This window comes from Dermacentor silvarum, chromosome 3 (assembly GCF_013339745.2).
Source record: "Dermacentor silvarum isolate Dsil-2018 chromosome 3, BIME_Dsil_1.4, whole genome shotgun sequence".
Lineage (NCBI taxonomy): Eukaryota > Metazoa > Arthropoda > Arachnida > Ixodida > Ixodidae > Dermacentor > Dermacentor silvarum.
In genome coordinates, this window is record NC_051156.1 from 128,962,205 (window position 1) to 128,986,654 (window position 24,450).

General features: G+C 50.0%; 2 protein-coding genes across 2 annotated transcripts in view; both read right to left on the reverse strand.

Annotated features, from left to right (window-relative positions):
* LOC119445778 (glutathione S-transferase 1-like) overlaps positions 1-24,450 on the reverse strand; it is a 603,258-nt gene that overhangs the window by 537,514 nt on the left and 41,294 nt on the right. The gene's annotated exons all lie outside the window — the stretch shown is intronic.
* Positions 1-24,450, reverse strand: part of LOC119445779 (glutathione S-transferase 1-1-like) — a 36,421-nt gene that overhangs the window by 9,507 nt on the left and 2,464 nt on the right. The window contains exon 2 of the mRNA XM_037710056.2: positions 4,899-4,957. Coding sequence (XP_037565984.1) covers positions 4,899-4,957 — 59 coding nt within the window. The remainder of the gene's footprint in view (positions 1-4,898; positions 4,958-24,450) is intronic.

Here is a 24,450-nt window from a genome sequence, read left to right on the forward strand (position 1 = left end):
CCAGCGCTAGAAGAGCACTCCCAGCTTAACACTATTTCTGATATTGTTGAGCAGCGCCAGCAAGCAAGAAAGCTCAAAAGATGCCACATACCGACAGTCGCGGCGCTCCATTCCTCCATTCCGTTACCATGGCTAACTTAACTATGGAGAATATTGAGGAAAGAGCTCTGAGTACTTTTTCCCCGAAACCAATAGGTTTCCTGAGGTACGTGGATAATTGGTTCTGCAACGTGAAGACGCCGCAAGTCGAAAACCTGCAGATGCACTCAAATTCCATAGACCCTGATATACAGTTCACGTATGAGCGCGAACAAAACTGATCGCTACCATTCCTAGATGTACAAGTCACACGATCCGGCGGCGTTCTAAAATGTTCAGTCTACCGAAAACCAACCCACACGGGCCGCTACCTTCACTTCGAATCCAACCATGCGCCAAATTACAAGGCGTCTGTTGTAAACTCTTTATTAAAAAAAACGCATATCCACGGGGTGAATGATGATGAGTGGGCGAAGCTCCGGAGGGAATTATCGGTAAACCGTGAATCTTCCGTGTAATTCGCCCAGTCTCGCCGCACCAAATCGAACGATTGACTTCCACCAATGACACGCGCCATATGTGACGTCATTCCTATTTTATAACAGCGCCCTTCATTATAATTGCATCATCTCCCGCTTAAGGGGACGCTAGCACAAACGCGTTAGAAACGTGCAGTACTCTCTAGTAAGGGGGAGAGGCCACAGCGTCTTACGCAGCCGTTTACACATGCCGGAACGTGCACCGCGTTTGCCGACGCCATCAGATGACTGCTGAGAGAGTATAACCCCCGTATTCATAAACGCTCCTCCACTTGAACTTGACTTGCCACCGCCTTCAACGCGTTTCGAACGCGCTGCCCAAGCCGGTGGCAAGTCAAGTTCAAGTCGAGGAGCGTTTATGAATACGGGGGTAAGGCGGAGAGGCCACAGCGTCTTACACCAGCTTCTTACACGGGCCGTGACGCGCTAGCACAAACGCGTTAGAAATTAACGCGCAGTCTTTCGTTAATGTTGGGTATTTATAGTCATCGTGGTGCGTGTGTCCATGTGCGCTTCGTGGCGTAGTGGTTAGCGCCGCGCGTTCGGAAGCGAGGGGTCCCTGGTTCGATTCCGCGCTACGGACACAACTTTCGGAATTTTTTTCTCATAAAAGTAGACGTGGCTACCTACTACGACTACTACTACTACTACTACTACTACATACTACAGAGGAGGGACAGACCCACACCCTAAGGAGCTTCGCCCCTAAAAGAAACGAAACTTATTGCTCATTGGAATCAGTTCAAAAGAAAGATAGGAGAACGATTCTAAACCAACTTAGAAGGAGTGGCTGCACAACGGACTTCCTTCGAAAAACCACCCGACCACAAAAAAGAAGAGCAAACGACAGGACCTCCAACAGTTGACTTCCCTCCTACCACAGAAACGATTGTTCATCCCATACGTCAAAGGTACCAGCGAAGCTCTCAGCCGAATATTGAAAAAAGAATGCCTGAAAGTCGCGCACCAACCGATGAACATGTAAGGAAACGAGGTGTCGGGCGCTCAGCATGCTTTCAGAACGGACTAGCACGTACCGTGCTTGTGCCGTGCTTGTGCCGCTAGCACGGGCCGCCCAACATTATTCTCGTCGTTCAAAGCCGGCACCAAGGCGCCAGCTGAGAACGGCGACCTTAGCGTCCCTGCGTTGTGGCGTTGGTTGGCGCTACAAGGCCCCCCGCCCAGACGGAACGGAGAAATGTACGCATTTTACTGTGGTGGTCTGGCTTGGGAGTGCAGCAGTAAACGAGGTTTTGGTGGCGTTAGCTTTAGGAACGTGGCCCCGATAATTGCTGCGTAGCGGACGGTGCAGGAGTGACGCCATGCGTGCTCTAAGTTGCAGGTGCCGATGCTGCATGGGTGGTGTGCACGGATGGTAGCCTTGTGAGTGGTTCGGGGAACGCGGCAGCCACGATAACATCGTCCTTATTTGGGGTGGCCAAGCCATGAAGGTTGCGGTGGGGTGCGTCGGCGTTGACTGCAACTTCGAATCTCTGCACCTGCTAATGCTGCGACCGCAGTACCCGGCCTGCGGTCGACGACGGGACCCGGCCTGCTCGATCGAGGTTAGCGTGTTGCGAACGTCTGAATGTTAGTCGGACTTGTGAACGTAGGTTCGGAGCTGAGGGTGGGCGCTGTCGAAGTGCGCGATAGCAGCGTCTGGCCTGGCATCTGTGGAAAATTGGGTGAATGCAGCGACGGAAAGTATATAGGGAAGCAGCATTGCTGTTGGTTGCGTTGAGCACATGTTTTCCAACGCCGAGTACCGCAAGTCGAGGAGGCATCTTTGTGGCCAAACGTCCAGGCAGTGTCGTTCGGGCGTGCAAGCCGAGACACTGAACATGCGCTGTGAGTTGGGGCATTCGACAAGGGTTCTACGGGAGGGACACTGACGTAACTAGGAAGTGCAGTGCACGTGATAGCTGGCGGACCAGTCTCGACGCAGTGTTGCCGCAGGAACTCAAATCAGAACAGGCGCACTGATATGCGTCTCGTCAGCCGTCAAAGCACGGCTCGCAGCGGTACCATTTCAACGGCTTGGACTGGGGACGCCATGTAAGTCGGGTGAAGTGCATGCCTACTCTTTTGGTAGGCTCGGGCGTGGATACAAGGTGGTCGTTTCTGAGGAGTAGCGGGCTCACCGGTTGTGTAGTTGATGGTGGGGGCAGTGTGGCGGGAGGTTCTTCGTTTTCATGGAACGAACGAGACGCGAGAGGCGCAGTTGTCGTATGCGCATCTAGGGATGCCCTGGAACGCGACGATACACTCAACGAGAGAACCACCTTCAGGGTAGACGAGATCTGCCGCCTTCTTGAGCTGTACGTGTCAAATACCTATTTCACCTTCTGAGACAGCTACTATAAGCAGTTGAAAGGAACTGCATACGTCATCCCAAGCGTCCATCCATACGTCATCCCAGAAGTCCATCCCATACGTCAAAGGCACCAGCGAAGCTCTCAGCCAAATATTGAAAAAAAGAAGGCTTCAAAGTTGCGCAGAAACCGATGAACACTTTGAATATTCTGCGTCCTAAACCAAAAGACCCTCCACAAAAAGAAAAGCTCAAGGCGTCGACTATAAAATCAGCTGTTCTGACTGACTAGTGTCGTACATCAGGGAAACCAAAAATCTAGAAGAAAGAATCAGAAAACATGAGAATGACGTCAGAACATTCAATCGAATACGCAGCGCCATTGCCGAACATTCCGAAGACGCCGACCACCAATATCGCTTTCCAAGAAACCCAAATCCTTCAAACGGAGACAAACTCGCGAAAAAGGCTGCTACTGGAGTCATGGCACATTCAGAATACGGCGAGTAATATAAACCGCGCGGTTTATACTCAGAGGGTATATCCTGTGTGTATGTCCATGGCCTTGGAGACACGATGAAAAGAAAAAATTGTGCATCGTGCGCTTGTGTAGTTCAAATCCAGCGCTAATGCAGCTCCAATGACGTGAAACCTGTGGAACTGCGAAGCAGTGATGCTCCGGTGTTTCCCTTAAGTTTATCTTGTTTTATCTTGTGTTTATTTTCTGTTTAGCAGTCCATCATCCGTTTCGACACCTGTGCTAAGCACAAGTGGTGGGACACCGCCACGCACATGGATCCAAAGCTTTGCAGATGATAGAAGCAACATTAACAAATTTCGGTTAATTAATGCGCTTATTGCTTGATTATTCCTGTCTTTTATATTATTCTGAATCATGTTAGTTCATTTTGAACCGGGTTTGATCAAGTTTCACTTGTCCTGACCCTGTTTTGAGCACTTGTTGTTGAGTGTGATAACGACAGATCACACGTGACGGACGCAGACGACAGCTAGCCCGGGCCCCTAAAGTGCTTCGCAATCAAAAAAGACACCCCGCTCTAGGTCAGCAACACCAAAACATCTCGCTCTCCCCCCCCCCCCCCCTACCCCTGTTCGACGGCATTCCAGCGGGCCAAGCGTCCCAAGCATCGGTCATTCCATCGGACCAGCAACGCCACAGCCACCCCACCCTTTCGCCTTTTCCGTCTGTCAAGAACAGGTGCCCTGTCTAGTGTCTCCCCACCTTCCACTCTCTCCCCCTTACTCATTTCTTACGATGGACCTTTTAAAAACTGCACATCGCCACTTAAGAAAAATATCCCCTGAAGAAGGAGCCGAATGGGCTCCGAAACGTCGGGATAATAAAATCCCTTATTTGGTTGGAGTCACTCTCCAAGTCTTAATCGTCGCTTTTTAGCACACACCTCGAGGACACAAACTAAAACTGTGCACTTATAAGTGTGTCGCACAAATTCAGAATCTGCATTGTATTTCTTGCAGTGAATGTCTTCAACTTTATAAGTTCAGGAAAGAACACGGAAATGTTGATTCTGAGCTATCGAAGAAGTGGTACGTCACGGAGGTAGCGTTTTATGATTGCTAGCGCAAGTAATAAGAGACTGTCGGCTGGACCAGCTGGCTTCGTTAACTCAACTACCCCATCAAGTTTGAATTCCATGTTCGGAAAAGATGTTCCTATGATGTTTTAAAAGGTGCAGATAGTTTGCAAATTAAATAAGTTAGTAAATTATTATCAAGTTTTATTTTCTAACAATGACCATGATCGAACCCGTACCAGCTAATTATGGGAGGCTTAGACAACACTTTAGTAATTGCAAGAATTGTATATTGGCATTATATTTTAGGAGATATAGCTTTCTTGGTCGGTAAAAAGCTTTGTCCTCTGTCTTGCGTCATCAAGTGTCAGTCTGCAAAATGCATCACAGCGTCTGCCTTTTTCAGATTAACTGCAATAGATATGCAGCTGAAGGATTCCAGTGTTACCTCACCTTTCGTACAAAATAAAGCCATCATCGTTGATTGCTGGAACCTTGTGCAAAGGGCTTATCTGAAAAATAAAAAAAGGTGATAGGTTGTCCCTTCAAGTTTCAATCTCCACAAAAGCCACCACCCGCTCGCACACAACGATTACGACCGCTACTAGTTACACTAAGAAATTTGCTATAAGAACTTTCCGCGTTAGCTAAGGCTTTTATTACATAAACACCTATTTAGGAGTGATCGTCTTTCAGGCTGCTATTGAAATAAATGTACCGAAGCAAGTGAGTAAACATTACGAAAATGTTATTCACTCCACTTTGATTATATCTGTACATCTCCACCCACAGGTTTTTCCTAATGGGTAGAGATGTTTCATAGCCTGGTGCTCGGCTCTCATGTGGGTTGACATCTCGTAAGGGGCCCCATCGAGACTTCCCGAGTTGTCTTTTAGCGCCTCTTGTCCAATCACAGACCGCCTTGTTGAAGAGCATCCACCGCGGCTGTGGGAGGCAAGCTCTGCCGCCGAGTACCTACCGGTAAAATAGGTACAAGCGCGCTCCCGCCTGCTCCTCGGCCATTATGGGACCTCAACGATTGGGAAGGGGTGTTTCTCCCCAACCCAAAGGCGTGCCCACCTCCATAGGTGAATTTGGAGCACCTAATGGGAAATGGCCGCAATGGGAGTAGACCAAACATCCTTGGTACGCGCGTTGACGCAGATGAGAAGACACCGCACCCTTTACAAGTACACTCGTGACCCACTGCTCAGGACACGGGGGGCGACAGACACACGGCTAGGCAACCGCCAGAGGCGCTGGCCACCATCGCGGTGGACGGGCCGCTCGATTTTAGCGCTGCCTCCTTGACTTGTGCACCAGTGGGCGACATGTGCAATTTTTCTCACGACCGCACGCATGCTGCAGGCGGCCGGTACGGCGTGCGGCTCGAGCGTCAATCGACTTTAAAACCACCCAAGCGTTCCTGCTGAAGCTCCTTCAACGCACTGCATGCCAGTGTACAAAAGTGCCAGCACCACCAATCACAAGTCATCGGCTGCAAACCCGGCAATTTGACGCTTATCAGAAAAAGCATTTCGCACGTTCTATCGAACCACCTCTTCGCTCTGACAGGGACCGCGCTGTACGTACCTTGAGGCCGCGGTGGTAGTGCAGTGCGCACAAAGAGGACGTTCTTGGCATTCCTGAAAGATACCGGTCTGTACCACACTCCACACTCAAAAAATAAGAGTCACGGTAGCGTACATGCGGTGTCTACTCCAGCAAAAATGCAGTTACTCTTCTATAACTATTTTCTAACGGTGGAGTAGAGGGCCATAGAGCATCAAATTTGAAGCACATAATCTATCGAAAGCACACATGCTATCTGCATGGCAGCGAAGGCAGACATCTACACCGTGACACAAAACGAGCACTAAAATCTCACGCTTTGCGCACCGCTTCGCTCTATCTGGTTCATCAACTACGCGCACATGGCAAAAAAAAAGCACTCGCCCACACAATGTCACCGTAAAGAATTACGGAGTACCATGAGGGGAGAAACATCGATCGAGGAACGCACAGTCATCGTCAGTCTTGTGAATTCGCTGCTTCCGGCTGCAAATTTAGCTCAAACACGGAAAGAATGTCATCGCGTTTGCTTCATTACACAATGAAAGTAATGTGAAATCAGTGTTCACGTGAAACGTTTTGATACCTGGCAGAGGCGCTCAGCGAAGAGAAAGGAAAAAAATTCGCGGAACGCCACTGGATTCAAGGCACCCATGCATACACGAGAGCTCGAGAAAAGCACCACGTAATCACATGATCGCTCCTGTGCATTACCGAACAGCGACATTTTAAAGAAGCCAAGCAGCGATGCCGTTCTTATTCAGGTGAGAGTTTTCAGTGTGCTATTTTACTTGGGGCTTATGATAGAATAACGCCCGCCAAATATTTGTGTTTGCTGAATGCCTGTCTTTAATTGTACCAATTACCATGGTCGTCCGCCGTGGCGTCGTGGCAGCCTCACAGCCGCTGACTGCTCGCTAGACCTGTTTTGAATTTCTTTGTAGGTATAGCTGAATGCACTTCAGAACGAACCACCGACGCTCAGAAACTGCCAGGTTTTGCTGCCGTTGTGGCCGCCTTTACCATCTCTCACGATAATTTCACACAAAGAAGAAAGTAGTATACGCTCATATATTCGCGGCGCCGTCGGATGCGATGAGACCATCTCCAAATTGTTCTGCGGCACACGACGGCAACATATTCACGCACAGCCGCACAGCCAGAGAGGAGGAAAGGCTCGCCACACGACCTCTCCTTCTCGCTCAATGAAAAGCTATATATCATACACCTTTTCATAGAATTTGGAGATGTTTTAGCTCAATCTCCGAGAAATTTACGTGACGTCAGTTCGTACGAGGCCGTCAAAGAACCACTGTGTAGCCTTTCCGTGCTGCAGTAACTACAGTATGCAGAAATTTCTCTTGGCTACGCAAACCTGCGACGCGCATACTCAGCGGCTATGTGTGTATGCGTTGTGAGCTATTTTGACTGTATCCCCTTTCACTAGATCCAGAGCAGTCGGGTCTCTGGATTCCCAGCGTAAATTAGAAAATCTCAATATTTGATTGCTTTTTTTATGAACTATAACAAGAGTGCTCGGGTGCAGCCAACCAATGCGACCCCCGGCGCATCTAAGCGTCAATCGTTCTAAAATATTTGCCACAGCCAACGGCATCCTTCTCACGCATTTCAAGTCTGCTGGGCTGTGTAAACGTTAGCCTCCTATGTCATAACGACGGCATGGCTCAACACAGCGATCACTGCGGTTGATAAACCAGCATGGGATATGTAAGCATTGTGAATAGGCATTGCCTCTACGCCCCTATAGAGCTCCTGCTTTGCCCAGGGGGCGCTGCAAAAGTGGTGCTAAAGTGCGCCCTCTGCCCTGTACTGGGTAGTACCAAGCTCGGGCGTCTGCTTTGGAGAGCACGTTTACAATATTGACCCGCCACTTTCGCGTGTGTTGTGCCACTGCCTGCAGCGAATATCGTGCGTCGAAAATATTTTCAGGGGTGGCATGCTGCGTAAAGGCAAGAAATTATGCAACGCCGAGTACGTGTACGCCGTTCAAGAAATAAGCAGCGAAGTTTCTGCTTGGTGTCAATCGCAAGTGACGCGAGTCGCGAACGAAGGTGAACTTCAGGTAAGGTTTGCACGCTGCTAGATTCAGGTGCACAAACACGAGGGCATACTTCCAATAAATGAATTCACAGCAGACTAGCAGCACAATAAGCAGACATCATATGTACGGAGCTGCTCGAGCGCACGACGGTACGCGCCGCGCAGGCAGCGGGTTTTCAGCATGCCGCGAAACGGCGGGCCTCCTGCAATGTTTGTTGACTCCATGCCGCTAAACAAGTAGTCATGTCTGCGCCGTAGTAGCGACCATCTTTCTTTTTAGCAACTGATAAATAACTGATGCAATGCATATGAGCTCGCGCGCTGCTCGCTTGATGTAGCTTTTATTGACAGCGCTCCAACATCGTTGTTCTGTAATCAATACTGCCTTGCTGCACTGCCTCAACGTACTGACTTGAGGTCAAGGATGAGCACATTTAACTCTTAAACCTGTGCTGCTCGTAGTGGGGTAGTGGAGCTATCTAGCGCACCCGATGCTCCGGGGCGTGAGGCCTTGAAGGAAAATGGTAGAATCTGATGTTGGGATTCAGGCCTTCTTGCTCGTGGCAGCCCACGACGCAGCAGTAACGACAGTGATGCTTTTGGAAGGCTGAGCGAGGTCAGTCGGTTGGATCGGCGTCGCCAATGCCTTCTGCTTTCAGCGTTACGTTCCACGGTAGACGGAGCATCTGTTTTTGTAGAACTAGGCTACGGCCAGCTCGCAGCGTGCACGGTCTCTGACAAGCGACGAGCCTTTTCGCTCTCACAACAGGGAAGAAAAAACACGAATCAAGATACGAAATACCAGGGGCCACTACTATACCTCAAACTCCAGCACAAGATGCCTAAAAGCATTCATATACAAAGCGGGTCGCATAGAAAGAATCCGACTGTTATTTATGAGAGCACAATGTCCGATAAACGGGTGATTGCATCGTAGAGGGCCGGACGAACAACACCGAACAAAAAAAGAAAATTGATTTTCATCTATTTTTCTAGAAAGAAAAATTGCTTGCTCTTCCGTACTCGAGAGTAGATGTAAGCATGGAATGGCTACGGGCAAAGCGTATTGGTTGCAGATGATACTAGTGAGGACAGCCAGTCCTCTACGTCGTGGTCTTCGGTGCCGCTGAATGAAACAGGGTCGCGCAGCCTTGGAACGCCGTAACAGATGACAGCCGTGAGTGGCGTAGCTTCTGGCGGCGCCATATCGTCAGGCATAGCTGAGTTCGGGTACGGAGTTCCAGGGTGACGACTGAAACCAGCACACTCCACCAAATGCAAGCAGACGTTCAGGTCAGGGTGTGATTTGTCTGAATAATTAGGCGACACGAAAGCGGTCATATCAACGGCAAAGCAGAGCGAGCGCGAGCACCGCCAATACTCTTCCTCCTCGTCATTTGCTTGCGTCGGTGTTTGTCGCTACGCTAGCCACAATATTAAAACGGGTGTAGTGCATGTTCGCAAGGGCACAACCCACCACACCGCACCACGCCATAGTGTGCACTGGTCCATATGGACGCTGCCCAGCTAGAATAAAACCGGCTGAAAACGGTACGACAGGCAGCGAAAAAGGCCAGGGATACAAGGTGCACTGCCCCGCTCGAAGAAGCACCCGAAGTAGACGTGGCGCCATCTCTCGATGTGATGCAAAACCCTCGCCACGGAACCATGGCCTCCCAGATTTGCCTCCACCGGCTAACCAGCCGGCGCGCGCAATTCCCAGAGGCCATGGCGGAACTCACGAACCGCTGGCGTTCAGAAGAGCACAGGCAACCCTGTCTCAGCGCCAAAAGATCACAATCATGTGTATGGTGCCCTGTAACTGCCTTATGATTGCGCTATTGTAAATGAAAAAAAATCACAGCATATCCACGGGGTGAATGATGATGAGTGGGGCGAAGCTCCGGGGGATCATTCGGGTAAACCACAGCTATGGACGAGAGGTAAAGACAGCGCGCATCGGGGACGAGAGAGAAAGAAAGCGCGCGTGGGGAACGAACGCCGTTGTGCAATGCAGCGCCCCTAGCTACGGACAAGAAAGAAAGAGAGCGCGCGTCCGGAACGAGAGAAAGAGAACGCGCGTCGGGAACGAACGCCCTTGTGCACCGCAGCGCACCTAGCTACGGATGAGAGAGAAAAACGCCGGAAGCGTTCTCCGGAAGCCGGAAGCAGGCTTCCGGAACTAGAAGCGGAACCGGAAGTGGCAACGGAAGCGGAAACGGAAGTGGAACCGGAAGCGGAACCGGAAGCGGAACCGGAAGTGGAAACGGAAGCTGAAGTCTGTGATGTGTGGTGCGCGCTGGTGATATTTGTGGTGTGCGACAAGGTGCGGTGCATTCAAACAAGGAGCACACGGCAAGTAGTGCGCGCGCCGAGGCGAATTCCATGCTGATGGAAAACGACGACGCCGAAGACCGTCCGGCGCGTGAACACGCGGCGCAAGAAACAAAACAAGCAAGAAAAAGGCATCCAATCGCAAAATAACACTGAGCTTCAAACAGCCAATGAACGAATGACAAATCGGCCAGAGCGACAGAAAAAGCGAGCCGCGCTGGCAGTAGGGGGGAGGAGTTTCAGAAGCGGCACCAGGAGAAGCTCGGCCACCGGACCGGGAGTTGAAGACGGCCGTCGGGTTCCGGACCCGAGCCACCAGGACTTCACCCGGCCGGGGCCTCCTGCCAACCCATTCCTGGGCGCCGCTACTCCATCCGTTCGAGAACTGCTGCCCGAGGCCGGCAAGCGTCTGCGCCCGTGGGCAGAACGAGAGCTGTCGGGCTACGGGCCCGAGCTCCACGACCAGCTGCCCGGCCAGAACGCCGCCGCCGTCAGCCCCTGCTGCCAAGCCGCCTGCCTTCCTGGGCATGGTCACTCTGCCCGATAATCAACTGCTGCTGCCCAAGGCCGGTTAGCGTCTGCGCCCGTGGGCAGAACGTGAGCTGTCGGGCTACGAGCCCGAGTGCCACGACCAGCTGCCCGGCCAGAACGCCACCGCCGTCTTCCCGTGCTACCGAGCCGCGTGTCTTCTCCCACCGAGCCAGAGCTGGCACGCTCTGGCAGCCTGTACGACGGTCCGATACAGCGACCTTTTGGTGAGACCAACAACGCTTCTCTCGTCGTCTCATCTCCGCTTCGCCGCGTCGAGACTGTAGTGCATACTCACACCCGCAGCCTACCCGAACTTGCCTCATATCATTAGCGTTCTAGCTACATGTTTTCATGTTATCTTTGTGTGTTTGTTTTTATGGGTTAATTTTCGTTTCTAGTTTTATTAAAAGCTTGTGTGTGCGTTCTACAACAAACGGCTTTGTCCTTGATTGGGTTCTGGGAGGCTCCGCCTCAGAGAAGCGCCAGAAACATTAACACAAAAGAACCTGCTCATCACAAAGTCGGCTTCCGGTTATACTATACATATACATTTATATGTATATATGCGTATACATACATATACGGACACACAACGCCATCTATTGAGCAATTCATAAACTAGAGGTGGCTACATAATACTACTACTACTACTACTACTACAGAGGAGGGAACGACCCACACTCTAAGGAGCTTCGCCCCTACAGAATAAGGGCAGCTTCACACTAAGTGGTGCGAAGACTGGGCATACAGCGAAGCTGGTGGCCCTTCCCTAGCTTTAACTTTGCTTTTCTTTGCTTAACTTGGTTTCGCTTGACTGGTTCTTAGCTTTGTATTCGCTTTCCTTTGCTTAAGTTGGGTTGGCTTGGCTGGTTCTCAGCCAAACTTAGCCGACCTCGAGTATCGGGACAATACTCTGGGTCGAGACTCGGGGTCGACAGACGAGTATCATCCCCGTGCCGAGCGCGCTCACGCGTCAATGCTACGTCTCACTATAAAGTGGCCTTTAAAAGACTGCGGGCCGATCGCGAGTATTGTCCCGAGTATACTCGCGATCGGCCCGCAGTCTTTTAAAGGCCACTTTATAGTCAGACGTAGCATTGACGCGCGAGCGCGCTCGGCACGGGGATGCCACGCCAGCGAAAGCACTGCACTCTATAGTCCGGCGCGAGGCGTGGCCGACGGATCCCTGTAAACCGACCCCTCTATAGTAAACGCGTGCGCCGTGCCGCCCCGCTAGACGCATGCGCATTTTGTACGAAACTAGGAGTTTCAAGATGATACGAAAATGCGAACTCGCTGCACGTGCCGCCACCAGTATCCATCAGCCCATCTTGCTGGACGAGACGCGGATGCGCTCCATTCTGGGTGACGAGGCCGGCGCGAAATGCAGCATGTCGCATCTCGACGCCGGCTGCAGCCGGGGCAAGCCGACGAGCACCGCATACGTCGGCCGCGCCTGGCGCTCTGGAGAGGGTAACATGTGAGGGGATGGTAACCTCGCCGAGCGATGACGTCACGTGCGTCGCCTAGCAACGCCTCGCACCAGCTGTGTGAGGCGTCGCTAGGCAACGCGCGGTGACGTCATAGCCAGCCGCAGGTTTTTGTTCGCATTACGTGGCCTAACCAAGAGTTTAACAGCTCCGCTGTTAAAATTCAGCGTACTAAATGTTACAGCTGGAGTGATATTGTGAACAATCGTCAGGAAGAACTCGGACGCAATATTTTTGTAACTTTACCAGTAACTATATGTAATGCGGTCCTGTACAATGGATTGGGGGCCAGAGACCACATTCTCTTAACTTTTGACTGGTTGCTCGGATTATCTCGTTTTGTTCTCGCAAGGATGCCCGGTTGTTCTCGTTTGAGTGTCCGGATAACGGCTCTGGCTTTTGGCTCAAGGCCAGCTGAAGGTCGCCGATAACGGGAGATAGAATTATTCCATACTTTAAAAAAAAGAGGGAGAGACTGGCTAACGCTCACTAAGACCTAGCATGGGTATATCACATACTCGAAAAATGAACTATATAATGAACCCAGCATCTACCACTGCTTCAGGCGCTCGGGCAGTCTGCAGCCAGTCGCTTGGCCACGCGACAAATGTGTTTCAATAAACTGTTATTAGTGACAAAAACTATTTTATTCTTGGGCGGAAACCTCTTCCACGAAACAAAGTAGTAGCGCAATATATCAACTAACAACAATTTGAGCTCTTGTCAAAGTAAACAGCACATATTATTTCGCAACAGAAGGGTACATACGCTGTTAGGATCGTCCTACATTTCGTAACTACTCATTGTGGCTAAGCGACAGCATGGATTACAATGACAATTCTGCCGTAAGGTGACATTCGTGAAACAAATTTTCAGAAATAAAGACCTAATTTCCAAGGCTTGCTTGTAGGCTCAAACACGCAGGCACACATCACGCTGGTTGCTCCATCCGCCTCCATGCCCCCAGAAACTCCGGAAATGTCGGCTTCACTTCAATAAATCCCACACAATGGTTTCCCACTTAGACGAAGCCAGGTCATACTTTATAGAATGCTCGAGCGCTATAGAACAACCACCTCAATCTGCCGCCGGGCGTATACCTGGCATACAACACGGAGCGCTCGCTCATGCCAGTATGCTGAGCCCATGGATGGCGCCACTGCCTACGCAATATGGCGTAGCCCTTAAAAAAGGTATCTGACCCTTTTTACGGCGATGCCGTGGGCGCCTCCATGTTTAATCACGTGGTGACGCATCCATTGCTTGCCTCAGCTACCTCCGTTACATCCGTGTTTACAACGGATGCGCATGTCGCCCGTGTGGCTATGCAAACCTCTGTTTCAGTGTGTATCGTCGACGGCTATTGGGCGGACGCCATGTATCCTTGGCCACAGCTTCAGAGGACATGTAAGCACTTTCGGAGCTCATTACGGCTTGTCGAAACGGCGCGAACAACGTATATGGCGCTTGTAATAAAACGGGGCTGGAAATGTATTCCAAGCTGTCGAACCTTGCCACTTATGAATTAAATCTTGACGAGTGCTTTGCTTGCCGTTCTGTATATGGCAAACACTTTAAAACATCGCCTTGTCACGTATCTGACCTAGTAAGGTTCTTTGGTGCGCTCACTGTCAGATTGTTTCTTTTGCCTAAATGTTTGTGAGTGTGCTCAGTTGTGGTAGGTTTATTCTTGCCGCGCACAAGGCTCGGAAGGTAGATGTTCTTTTTTTTGTAATAGCTTGTAGCAAAGACGTTTTATTGTTAGTCACTCGCTTACCCTGTGGGCCATCACAAAAAGTCGGGCTTTGAACATTCGTTCGCTGTATATGTTGCCCATTACCCATGCTTCAGGGCATTGAATAAAAAGTGCGCCCATAGAGATACTTTTATTACATGGGCGTTAGAATGGGCGTACTTACTAAGACAGGAAGCGGCAGCACTCACTCTTGCCGAAGTTGATGGCCTTTGTTTGGAAGTTAGCCATACAATGTTGACGGATGAATGAATTTTTTTCAATCCTCGATGAAAGCCGTGCAACCCGAAGGCCCGGCAACACAGGTAGTCCTTATGAAGCAGCGGTCCGTGGACTTAGTCACAAAGATTCAATCTATTTCTTAATATGCCAGTCACTATTTTTGCTGCCAACAACTACACACATCTTCCCTCTACCATTCCACGCTTTGCAGTATGAATGGAGCAGAGTGCGTTAGCGAACACTCAGTTCCATTTCCGACAGTAGGACAATAGCAGGGCAGAAGCGGTAATGGTTTTGTATTAGTAGAGTGTACTAGACAATGGTCGAGTGGGCCGAACGTTGCTCTCCTGCTGAGGGGCCGTCTGTGGAAAAATTGTGCGAGGGCGCTGCGCGTGAACTGGATTGGGGCGGAGGCACGCTCCGCGGCATATTCAAGGTATTTTCGCTGCGGGCGCCGAGGCCGATTAGTAGGGACGTGTTTTTGGGCTAGTTGGTTCTTCATCATCAAGTAATAGACAGCGCCAGAATATACACAGGACCAAACGACGAGTAACGAGACAGACACAGGGCGCACTAACAACTGAAGGTTTATTCACAAAAAGCGCAGAATATGTACACTGGCTGAACATGAATAAACACAAAAAGGAAACTGTCACTTGCATCACATGGCCAAGCCTACTGCGCGCGAAATGGGGTTCTAGTAAGGAATCTGATATCCTTATCCGAGAGTATGACGGAGGGCATGCTAACACAGGACTCATCCAGCTTTTTTATTTCCAGGGCTTCAACAATCTCGCTTGTTATTCTGTCTGCTGATTTGAACATGATGCTGGTATTTTCCATTAAAGCAGCGCCGCCGCAGTCCCTACAATGAATGCCTAGATGTCCTGATATTGTCTTTGTTGTGTTGTACTTATGTTATTTCAATCTCTCATTTAGGCACCTTCCCGTTTGGCCTATGTAAGACGCACCGCAATTCAAAGGAATTGAATAGACCACGTTTTTCGCGCAGTGCACAGGTTTATCTCGATGATTCGTGGTACATACAGATGCCTTGCTTCCTTCATTAACCGCTCTGCACATTTTTGCGCGCTTTTCCGGTGCGGTAAAAACAACTTTTACTCCTGCCCTTTCCACTACTTTCTTCAGGTTATGCGAAATAGAATGTATGTAGGGAATGGCGGACACATTCTTCGTGCCTTGTTGTGCTCCCGCATGGTTGGCGTTATTGCCTTGCTTCTTGAGTCTGAGCATCTTTTCTGCAACTGCAGAGAGCAATGTTCGCGGATACCCCGCTTCAGTTAGGCGACGTACTTGCTCGTCGAAACTTCTTCTCATGCGATGAACGCATGATTTCTTTAAGGCATTGTCAAAGGATGAGTGAACTATACCACGCTTTACGAGCTTTGAATGAGAAGAATGAAACATCAAAATTGGTTTCTTTGCTCTAGGCTGGAACTCCCAGCAGACATGTTTGGATGAGAAATGCAGCCCTAAATCAAGAAAACGTCAATGACAGTCAACTGGAAGCTCGTAAGTTATTACTAAAGGTGCTAGGCACTCACTAAAGACTGAAATTATCTCGGAAGACAGCTTTTGCAGGTCTTCTTCGTCACACTCTAAGACCACTAAAAATCATCAACAAATCTAAACGCACGTATTACATGCATGGCTGATAGGCGCTGTTGCAACAGCCTGTCTAATTTCACTAAAAAGATGTCACTCAGAACGGGAGCAATGCAAGATCCAATGCAGATGCCGTCCTTCTGTAAAAAAGTGTCTCCCTTCCATTCAACATGAGTAGAGCCAAGGTAGGTGCTTAGCAGTTCCAAGAACGAGCTTACGGCTATACCTGCAGCATTTTGGAAGGCCACCACCCCGTAGCTGTCTATGAAGTCTGCTACGGTAGTTAGAAGGGCGTTTTGTGGTATCGAATAATACAGATCTTTGATATCTATTGAAAAAGCATTCTTCTGCAAGATTTCATTTCTTGCAAGGAAGCATACTACATCTTCAGATGTAGTATGCTTCAGATGTAGGTCCTGTGTATATACTGGCGCTGTCTATTACTTGATGAGGCCGATTACACATAGTACGCTCTTCAAATAGTGCGTTATTTCAACTGCAAATTTATGTTTACACCATTTTGCCAAACAAATATACTTGAGGCATGTCTTCAACGCGATGTCTTCAATTTTGCTGTCGTTGTCAAGCGCGTCGTCTGCTAGCGAGCGCGCATTAGCTACACGGACGCTGGCGGACGCCCAGTTTTTCTCGCAGAACGCCTGTGCAGTACATTTTTTTTATGTTTTAGTTACTTTGGTGCGCCCCTGACTCTTAACGGTCGGCACCAAATGGAGGCAGCGCTGTCCAGCTCCGCCTCGACGGACCAGCTCAACCTGTTCAACCGAGCGAGAAGGGCAGCTAAGGCCGCTGGACTCCTGGACTGAGGGGACCACCCACTGCAGAGCGGAGGAGCTACCTACGCTCGCGTGGTCTTTTGATTAAAGTTTATTATCTCTCTCTCTATCGGTACCGAGTGTAGTTTTAGCGAGGTGAACTGCTGTTTTTACCGCTGTTTTCAAAAAGTAACTGGTAGCTCTGCAACATGAAGGCTACGTTAGAAAATGTTAGAATTGAAATTGTGCCATTTTACGCGCGCTTCTTGTTGGTGGATATTGATCAAGGACAATCATTTAAGAAAACAATATTAGAGTGAAATAAACCAGGTTTATTAACTGCGTGGCGCGAAGAATGACCAGTGCATTTCTTTTTAATTAAATCAAAGGGTACATAGACATATATATTCACGATATATATGTAAGCGAAAAGATTACAAATATTGTAAATGCACTTATTCAAAAAGTGAGAACTCCCGACCGGAATAAACGCACGAGTTTGCAGTAAGACACACACGATTTAGTGAATACTGGCACATAGAACTCTCATTCGCAGAAATAATATTAATATCAGGCAAAACCATATTATATCATCATCAGCCTATATTTTATGTCCACTGCAGGACGAAGGCCTCTCCCTGCGACGGAGTCATGAGAGAGGTAGTGGCCGAATACTTCACCAGGGAGGTAAATTCCTGTTCTGGTGAGGGAGTGACTTTGATGAAGCTTAGTGGGCCTTCCTAGTTTGGTTGCACCTGAACTAGTACAGCCCCACTAGCTCTCGGCAGTATATTTTTCTTGCCGGTGTCAGGCACCACTCCATGCCTGAAAATGTGGTGGACTGGAGTAGGATTCAAACTTACGACCTTCAGATTTGAAGCCGAGTATTCTACCTCTGCTCCACGCCATATTATATATATATATATATATATATATATATATATATATATATACCTGCAAGTGCTATTGATATGCTGTACGACGCCGAATAGTTCTTTCCGTTCGACTGTAACCCATAGCAGCACTATTGCAGTCTCAAAGGTGAGTGACCGATGCAAGTGAGGACTGTTATACCGAATGTTTCTCCGGAGAGCTGTAGCTGTTGCGCAGAGGCGCAGTTCCTGAGAGAATTAACGCACGGGTGTTAAGAAGTCCTGCTTAACAAGTTCCTGGCTATCGTTCAATATAAACGCCCCATCAAGGGCATCCACTAAATCTGCTAATTTGATTCAGACAAGGGAATTTTTTTGACAGTCTCACCGTGTTTGCAACCCATTAGAACTGGTTGCCCCATGTGGTACCACACTTGTCTTCTTCAACGAACGCTACAGATCTGCGCATATCTCTACGTGTATGTGAGACATGTCGTTCCTTTAATTGTTTCATCATGGTCGTTATGATAGTGCACTGGATAACTGAAAACAGCCGTTTATAATATACAACCAGCTGAGTTGAGCGGTCATACATTTGGGATCGGCATTACATTTATGTATGAAATATAGGATAAACGTAACATGTTTTGCTCGGAAATCCGACTCAAGAATAATTTATTTTGTTTACAACCCTAGAAAAAGGCAAAGAACGCAGCCACCTGCTTTTTCTTTGTTTTAATTTAAACAAATTCTTCAGTTTTACGTGGCAAAAGCACGATATGATTATGAGGCGCCAGATTTAGTTTTCACCACCTGGGGTTCTTTAACGTGCACCTAATTAGAAGCACACGAGTCTTTTTCCATTTCGTTCCCATCGAATTCCGCGACCTGGATTGAACCCACGAGCCCCACCCAGTTTAGCAGCGCAACGCCGTATCCACGATATAGCCACTAATTAGGCTACCGCGCAGGCTTTCTTTCTTTTCCTTCCTTTTTTGATGTTTGAAGTATCAACTGGAAAAAAATTCCATGTACGGCTTACGGCCAAAAGATTAGCATATAGAATGAACTAAAACCATTTTCGGCGCTCGAGGTCCGACCGTAATAAATGACCTCGTATCAATTACGCGGCGTTCTGTTACGCGAGGACGGTGGAAACTTGAATGGAATGTTGCGCTGCAGTTTACTCCTTTTTTTAATCTATAACAATGCTTCCTGTTAATCTGCATACAAGGCGCCGGATGGGTCAGATATGCTTTACTTGTTTGAAGCGGCAAGCAGGAAGGTCACATATGTGTATTCGTCTGCGTTTCGCAAGACCTACTGATGGAAAACTATACGCAACAATATTGTGACAGAGCGATGAAGAAGACGTTTTGAGAGCACTTGAAGAAGACGAAGCTCGGGACTTCGCGTGCTTACTATGATCTTGTCAGCCGCTGCCAGTCTTGTAAATACACTGTAAATACATTTCTTATTCCTTTTCCCCGTAACATTCTTGGTGGAGTTTGCGGGCTCAAGTTCAAGACGGATTTACGCAGCGGGCGCTCCTTGGCTGCATCTACCATGCCAGCTCAAGGCGAGGATGCTTCGGGCTCGTCGGCCCCCACGCCAACCGTCATTCTGGCACAACCGCGCGACCCCGGCACCTTTTCCGGCACTGACAACACGGATGTTGAAGACTGGCTTCAACTATATGAGCGGGTGAGCAAGAGCAACCATTGGAACCAGACCGCCATGCTGGCTAATTTGATCTTCTATCTCGCGGGAACGGCACTCGTCTGGTTTCAGACCCACGAAGAGGAACTTACCACCTGGGACATTTGTAAACAGAAGCTCACGGATTTGTTTGGCAAGCCTGTTGGACGTCAGCGCGCCGCTCAAAAAGACCTCGCTTCGCGTGTCCAGACGTGCACTGAGTCCTACCTCACATACATCCAGGACGTGCTCGCTCTGTGCCGCAAAGTGGATCCGAGAATGTCCGAAGCTGATAAGGTCGCACATGTCATTAAGGGCATAGCAGATGACGCCTTTCACCTCCTCGTCTTTAAGAATTCTTCTACTGTACAAGCCATCATTACCGAATGCAGGCGGTTTGAAGAAGCCAAGAGCCGCCGCATTGCCCACCCGTTTACCCGCCTCCCCAACACGGCTGCTACGTCCACCTGCGAAGACCTCCGCAGTCTGCCCACACCCAATCGCTCTGATGACATCGTCCACATCATCCGGCGTGAAATCGAGGCCGCATCTCCTATCCAAACCCCAACCCTTGGCTCCAACAATTGCCAGTCCACCGTTTCCCTGATCCAGACCGTCGTACGCCAGGAATTGGCCAACGTTGGCTTGACGAATGTCTGCTCCGTTAATCGGCCTGACTACGCTTCGTCCGCCTCTGCCATGCGCCCTCGCAACATGAATGCCCCTCCGCGGTATCGCAACCCGACTGAATGGCGCACTCCCGACGACAGGCCAATATGCTTCACTTGTGGCCGTATCGGTCACATTTCACGTCACTGCCGCTCTTCGTGGAATTCGACCCCTTGGCCCTATCTGCCATCCGACCGCCCGCCTCATGCTGCTTCTCGCTTCCCACCGCGCATACAACCAGTAACTCCTGGCGACTCCTCTCGGCCAGCCCGCTCTAGCCGCTCTCCTTCGCCACATCGCCGCTCCTCCCGCTCGCCCCCATCGCGTCGGTCACCGTCGCCCAGCTCCTTCCAGCGCACGCTTTCGGAAAACTAACAGGTGCAGCACCTAGAGGTGATGCTGCTATACCGCCCCGACGCCAAAATCCTCTTCTGACCCTGCCTACAAATCGGAACCTCATCAAAGTGAACGTGGATGGTGTACCTGTTACGGCTCTGATTGACACTGGCGCGCACGTATCTGTCATGGGTGCTCAGCTTCGCCATCGTCTCAAGAAAGTCCTCACTCCTGCCCCGTCGCCTGTGCTCCGAGTCGCCGACGGGGGAACGCCGGCCGTTATTGGCATGTGTCCAGCTCGTGTGAGTGTCGCCGATCATCATACTTCTGTTTTATTCTATGTCCTAGAACACTGCCCTCACGACCTAATCCTGGGACTTGACTTTCTCTCAGCCCATTCCGCCTTGATAGACTGTTCTGCTGGTGTTGTGCAACTCGCTCTACCTGTTGCTATTGATCCCCCCGATAGTGCTCCGATCCGGCTATGTTCCACAGAGCATATTCGCCTCCCTCACCTTGCCGTTACCTACATAGGTGTTTCACCCTTTCCGCCCATTCCAGACGGTGACTACATCGTATCTCCTAATCCGGATGTCCTGCTCTCGCATAACGTCGCATTTCCTCACACCGTCATTACCATTACGGACAACACGTCCTGTCTTCCGCTAGTGAACTTTGGACTTAGTGCACAAGTTCTCCCGCGCGGCATATCACTTGCGCAAATCACGCCGGCCGAAGACTACCAGATTTCGGGTTTAAATGCTGACGACTCCTCGTGTGCAACTCTTGCTGTGCCTCCTGCCCCTTCAGACTTGAATGCCCTAATGAAAATGATCGCGCCCGACCTTCCGCCCCAGTGTGCCAATGAACTACGTTGCCTCCTTGCCTCGTACTGGGACTTATTCGACCTTGGAGACCGTCCTCTCGGACAAACATCTGTTGTGAAACACCGCATTAACACCGGGGATGCGAGCCCAATCCATCGGCGACCCTACCGCGTCTCTGCTACCGAGCGAGACATCATCCAACACGAAGTTGATAAGATGCTTTCTCGTAACATCATTGAACCTTCTTGTAGCCCATGGGCATCCCCTGTTGTCCTAGTTAAGAAAAAGGACAACAGTTGGCGATTTTGCGTAGATTATCGGCACCTAAACAAGGTAACCAAGAAGGACGTCTATCCGCTACCACGCATTGACGATGCCCTTGATTGCCTCCATGGAGCACAATATTTTTCGTCCATAGACCTTCGCTCCAGGTACTGGCAAATTGCCGTCGATGACATGGACCGTGAGAAAACGGCTTTTATTACTCCCGACGGCCTCTATCAGTTCAAAGTCATGCCTTTCGGGTTATGTAATGCCCCAGCCACATTTGAAAGAATGATGGACGCCCTCCTACACGGTTTCAAGTGGTCCATCTGCCTCTGTTACTTGGACGATCTGATCGTTTTTTCTCCCACTTTGCGACGCACCTCGAACGCCTATCGACGGTCCTATCTGTTTTTCGTCGGGCGGGGCTACAACTCAATTCGTCCAAATGCCACTTCGGTCGTCGTGAAATTTCTGTGCTCGGACATCTCGTCGATTCTTCGGGTGTCCGTCCTGATCAAGATAAAATCCGGGCAGTGAAAGACTTTCCCGTGCCCACGTGCGCCAAGGACGTTCGCAGCTTCTTGGGCCTCTGCTCCTACTTTCGTCGGTTTGTCCGCAATTTTGCGGACGTTGCACGCCCTCTTACTCAGCTCCTCAAGAACGACGCTGCCTTCATTTGGGGCTGTGAGCAAGCTCGTGCTTTCACTGAGCTGATCCGGCTGCTTACTTCCCCTCCCATTCTCGCTCACTTTGACGCGTCAGCTCCAACAGAAGTCCGTACCGATGCCAGCGGCCATGGTATTGGAGCTATCCTGGCCCAGAAACAACAAGGACGAGACCGTGTTATTGCTTACGCCAGCCGCCTTCTTTCCCCTGCTGAGCGCAAATATTCCATCACTGAGCGCGAGTGTCTGGCTCTCGTTTGGGCAGTGGGAAAATTCCGCCCCTATTTGTACGGCCGGCAATTCACAGTCATTACTGACCACCATGCTCTGTGTTGGCTTTCATCTCTGAAAGATCCTTCTGGGCGCCTTAGCCGATGGGCTCTGCGCCTTCAAGAATACAACTACTCAGTTGTATACAAGACAGGCCGGTTACACCAAGATGCGGACTGCTTGTCGCGCCATCCTGTCGACCCACCTGACGTTTCTATGGCCGGCATTCCTGTCACCGTTCTCTCTTTGAGTGCTTTTGACGATATCGGAGCGGAACAACGCCGGGATGACTTCTTAAAACACCTTATTCAACGGCTGACTTCAACGACGCCCGACCCTTCCCTTCGAATGTTTGAACTCCACGATGGCGTCTTGTACCGCTGTAACATGCGCCCTGACGGCCCTGACCGACTCTTAGTTGTCCCTTCGCATCTGCGCCGGACTGTTCTCGCCCAGCTTCATGATGTGCCGACTGCCGGTCACCTTGGCGTGTCACGGACTTACGACCGCGTTCGTCGGCGCTTTTTTTGGCCTGGTCTTTACCGTGACGTCTGCCGTTATGTCGCTGCGTGTGACCTTTGTCAACGACGAAAAAAGCCGACCACGCTCCCTGCTGGCCGCCTTCAACCACTTGACGTGCCTTCAGAACCATTCTTTCGTGTAGGCGTTGATCTTTTAGGCCCTTTTCCTACGTCTGTTTCGGGAAATAAGTGGATTGCTGTAGCAACAGATTACGCCACGCGATACGCAATCACACGGGCTCTTCCGACAAGCTGTGCAACCGATGTCGCCGATTTTATACTAGAAAACGTCATCCTTCACCACGGTGCCCCTCGACAGCTCCTTACCGACCGAGGCCGCTACTTTCTTTCGAAAGTTGTTAATGACATTCTACACTCGTGCGCGACTAAACACAAACTTGCTACTGCTTACCATCCACAAACGAATGGTCTAACCGAGCGTCTCAACCGGACCCTCACTGAGATGCTATCCATGTATGTCTCCGCTGACCATCGCGACTGGGACGTTGCATTACCATTCGTTACCTTTGCCTACAATTCTTCTCGCCACGATACCGCAGGCTTCTCTCCATTCTTCCTCTTGTTTGGCCGCGACCCTACGCTACCTTTCGACACCCTCCTGCCTGATAGCCTGTATTTCACATCAGAGTACGCCCGGGACGCCATAATCCAGGCACAAGAGGCACGCCATATTGCCCGACTTCGACTTGTGGACTCGCAGGAAAATCAGCGGCGCTTATATGACACCCGCCATCGTGACGCCCACTACACACCGGGCGCCCTGGTTCTCCTTTGGTCTCCGTCGCGACGCGTTGGCCTCTCGGAGAAGTTGCTTTCACGCTACTCTGGTCCTTACCGCGTCTTGCGTCAAGTAACCGACGTCACCTACGAAATCGCCCCTCTTGACCCCACCGTGGCTCAGCCTCGTTCCGACGTAGTCCACGTCGCGCGTCTTAAGCCGTATCACTCCAACGCCTCCTAACCAGCACCGGGTCGTTGCTTCAGCCGCCGGGGGTCATGTGACAGAGCGATGAAGAAGACGTTTTGAGAGCACTTGAAGAAGACGAAGCTCGGGACTTCGCGTGCTTACTATGATCTTGTCAGCCGCTGCCAGTCTTGTAAATACACTGTAAATACATTTCTTATTCCTTTTCCCCGTAACAATATACACGAAAGATACATTCTGCTTGAAGAACGAGAAAAATATTTGTTCTCCAATGGGAACCGTACAATAACTGTAGTAGAATGAAAGCCGACACTGCGGCCAAGCGCAATCACCGAGCTGCATTAAAAATTATATAAAATAAAGAAGAGAAAGAAAGGAATTTATTCTTAAGGCATAAATAGATATCATATGCAAATATGGACACCATTTGAGCGGTTAGAACGCAAATACCAGCGCGCGAAGTAGTACGAATGGCTCTGCCGAGCAGTATATCGCCAGCAGTTTCCAACGGCGCGATCTTGATGCGGCCCAATCCACTTCGATCGCAGCGCCGCCACAGTATTTTTCCACGC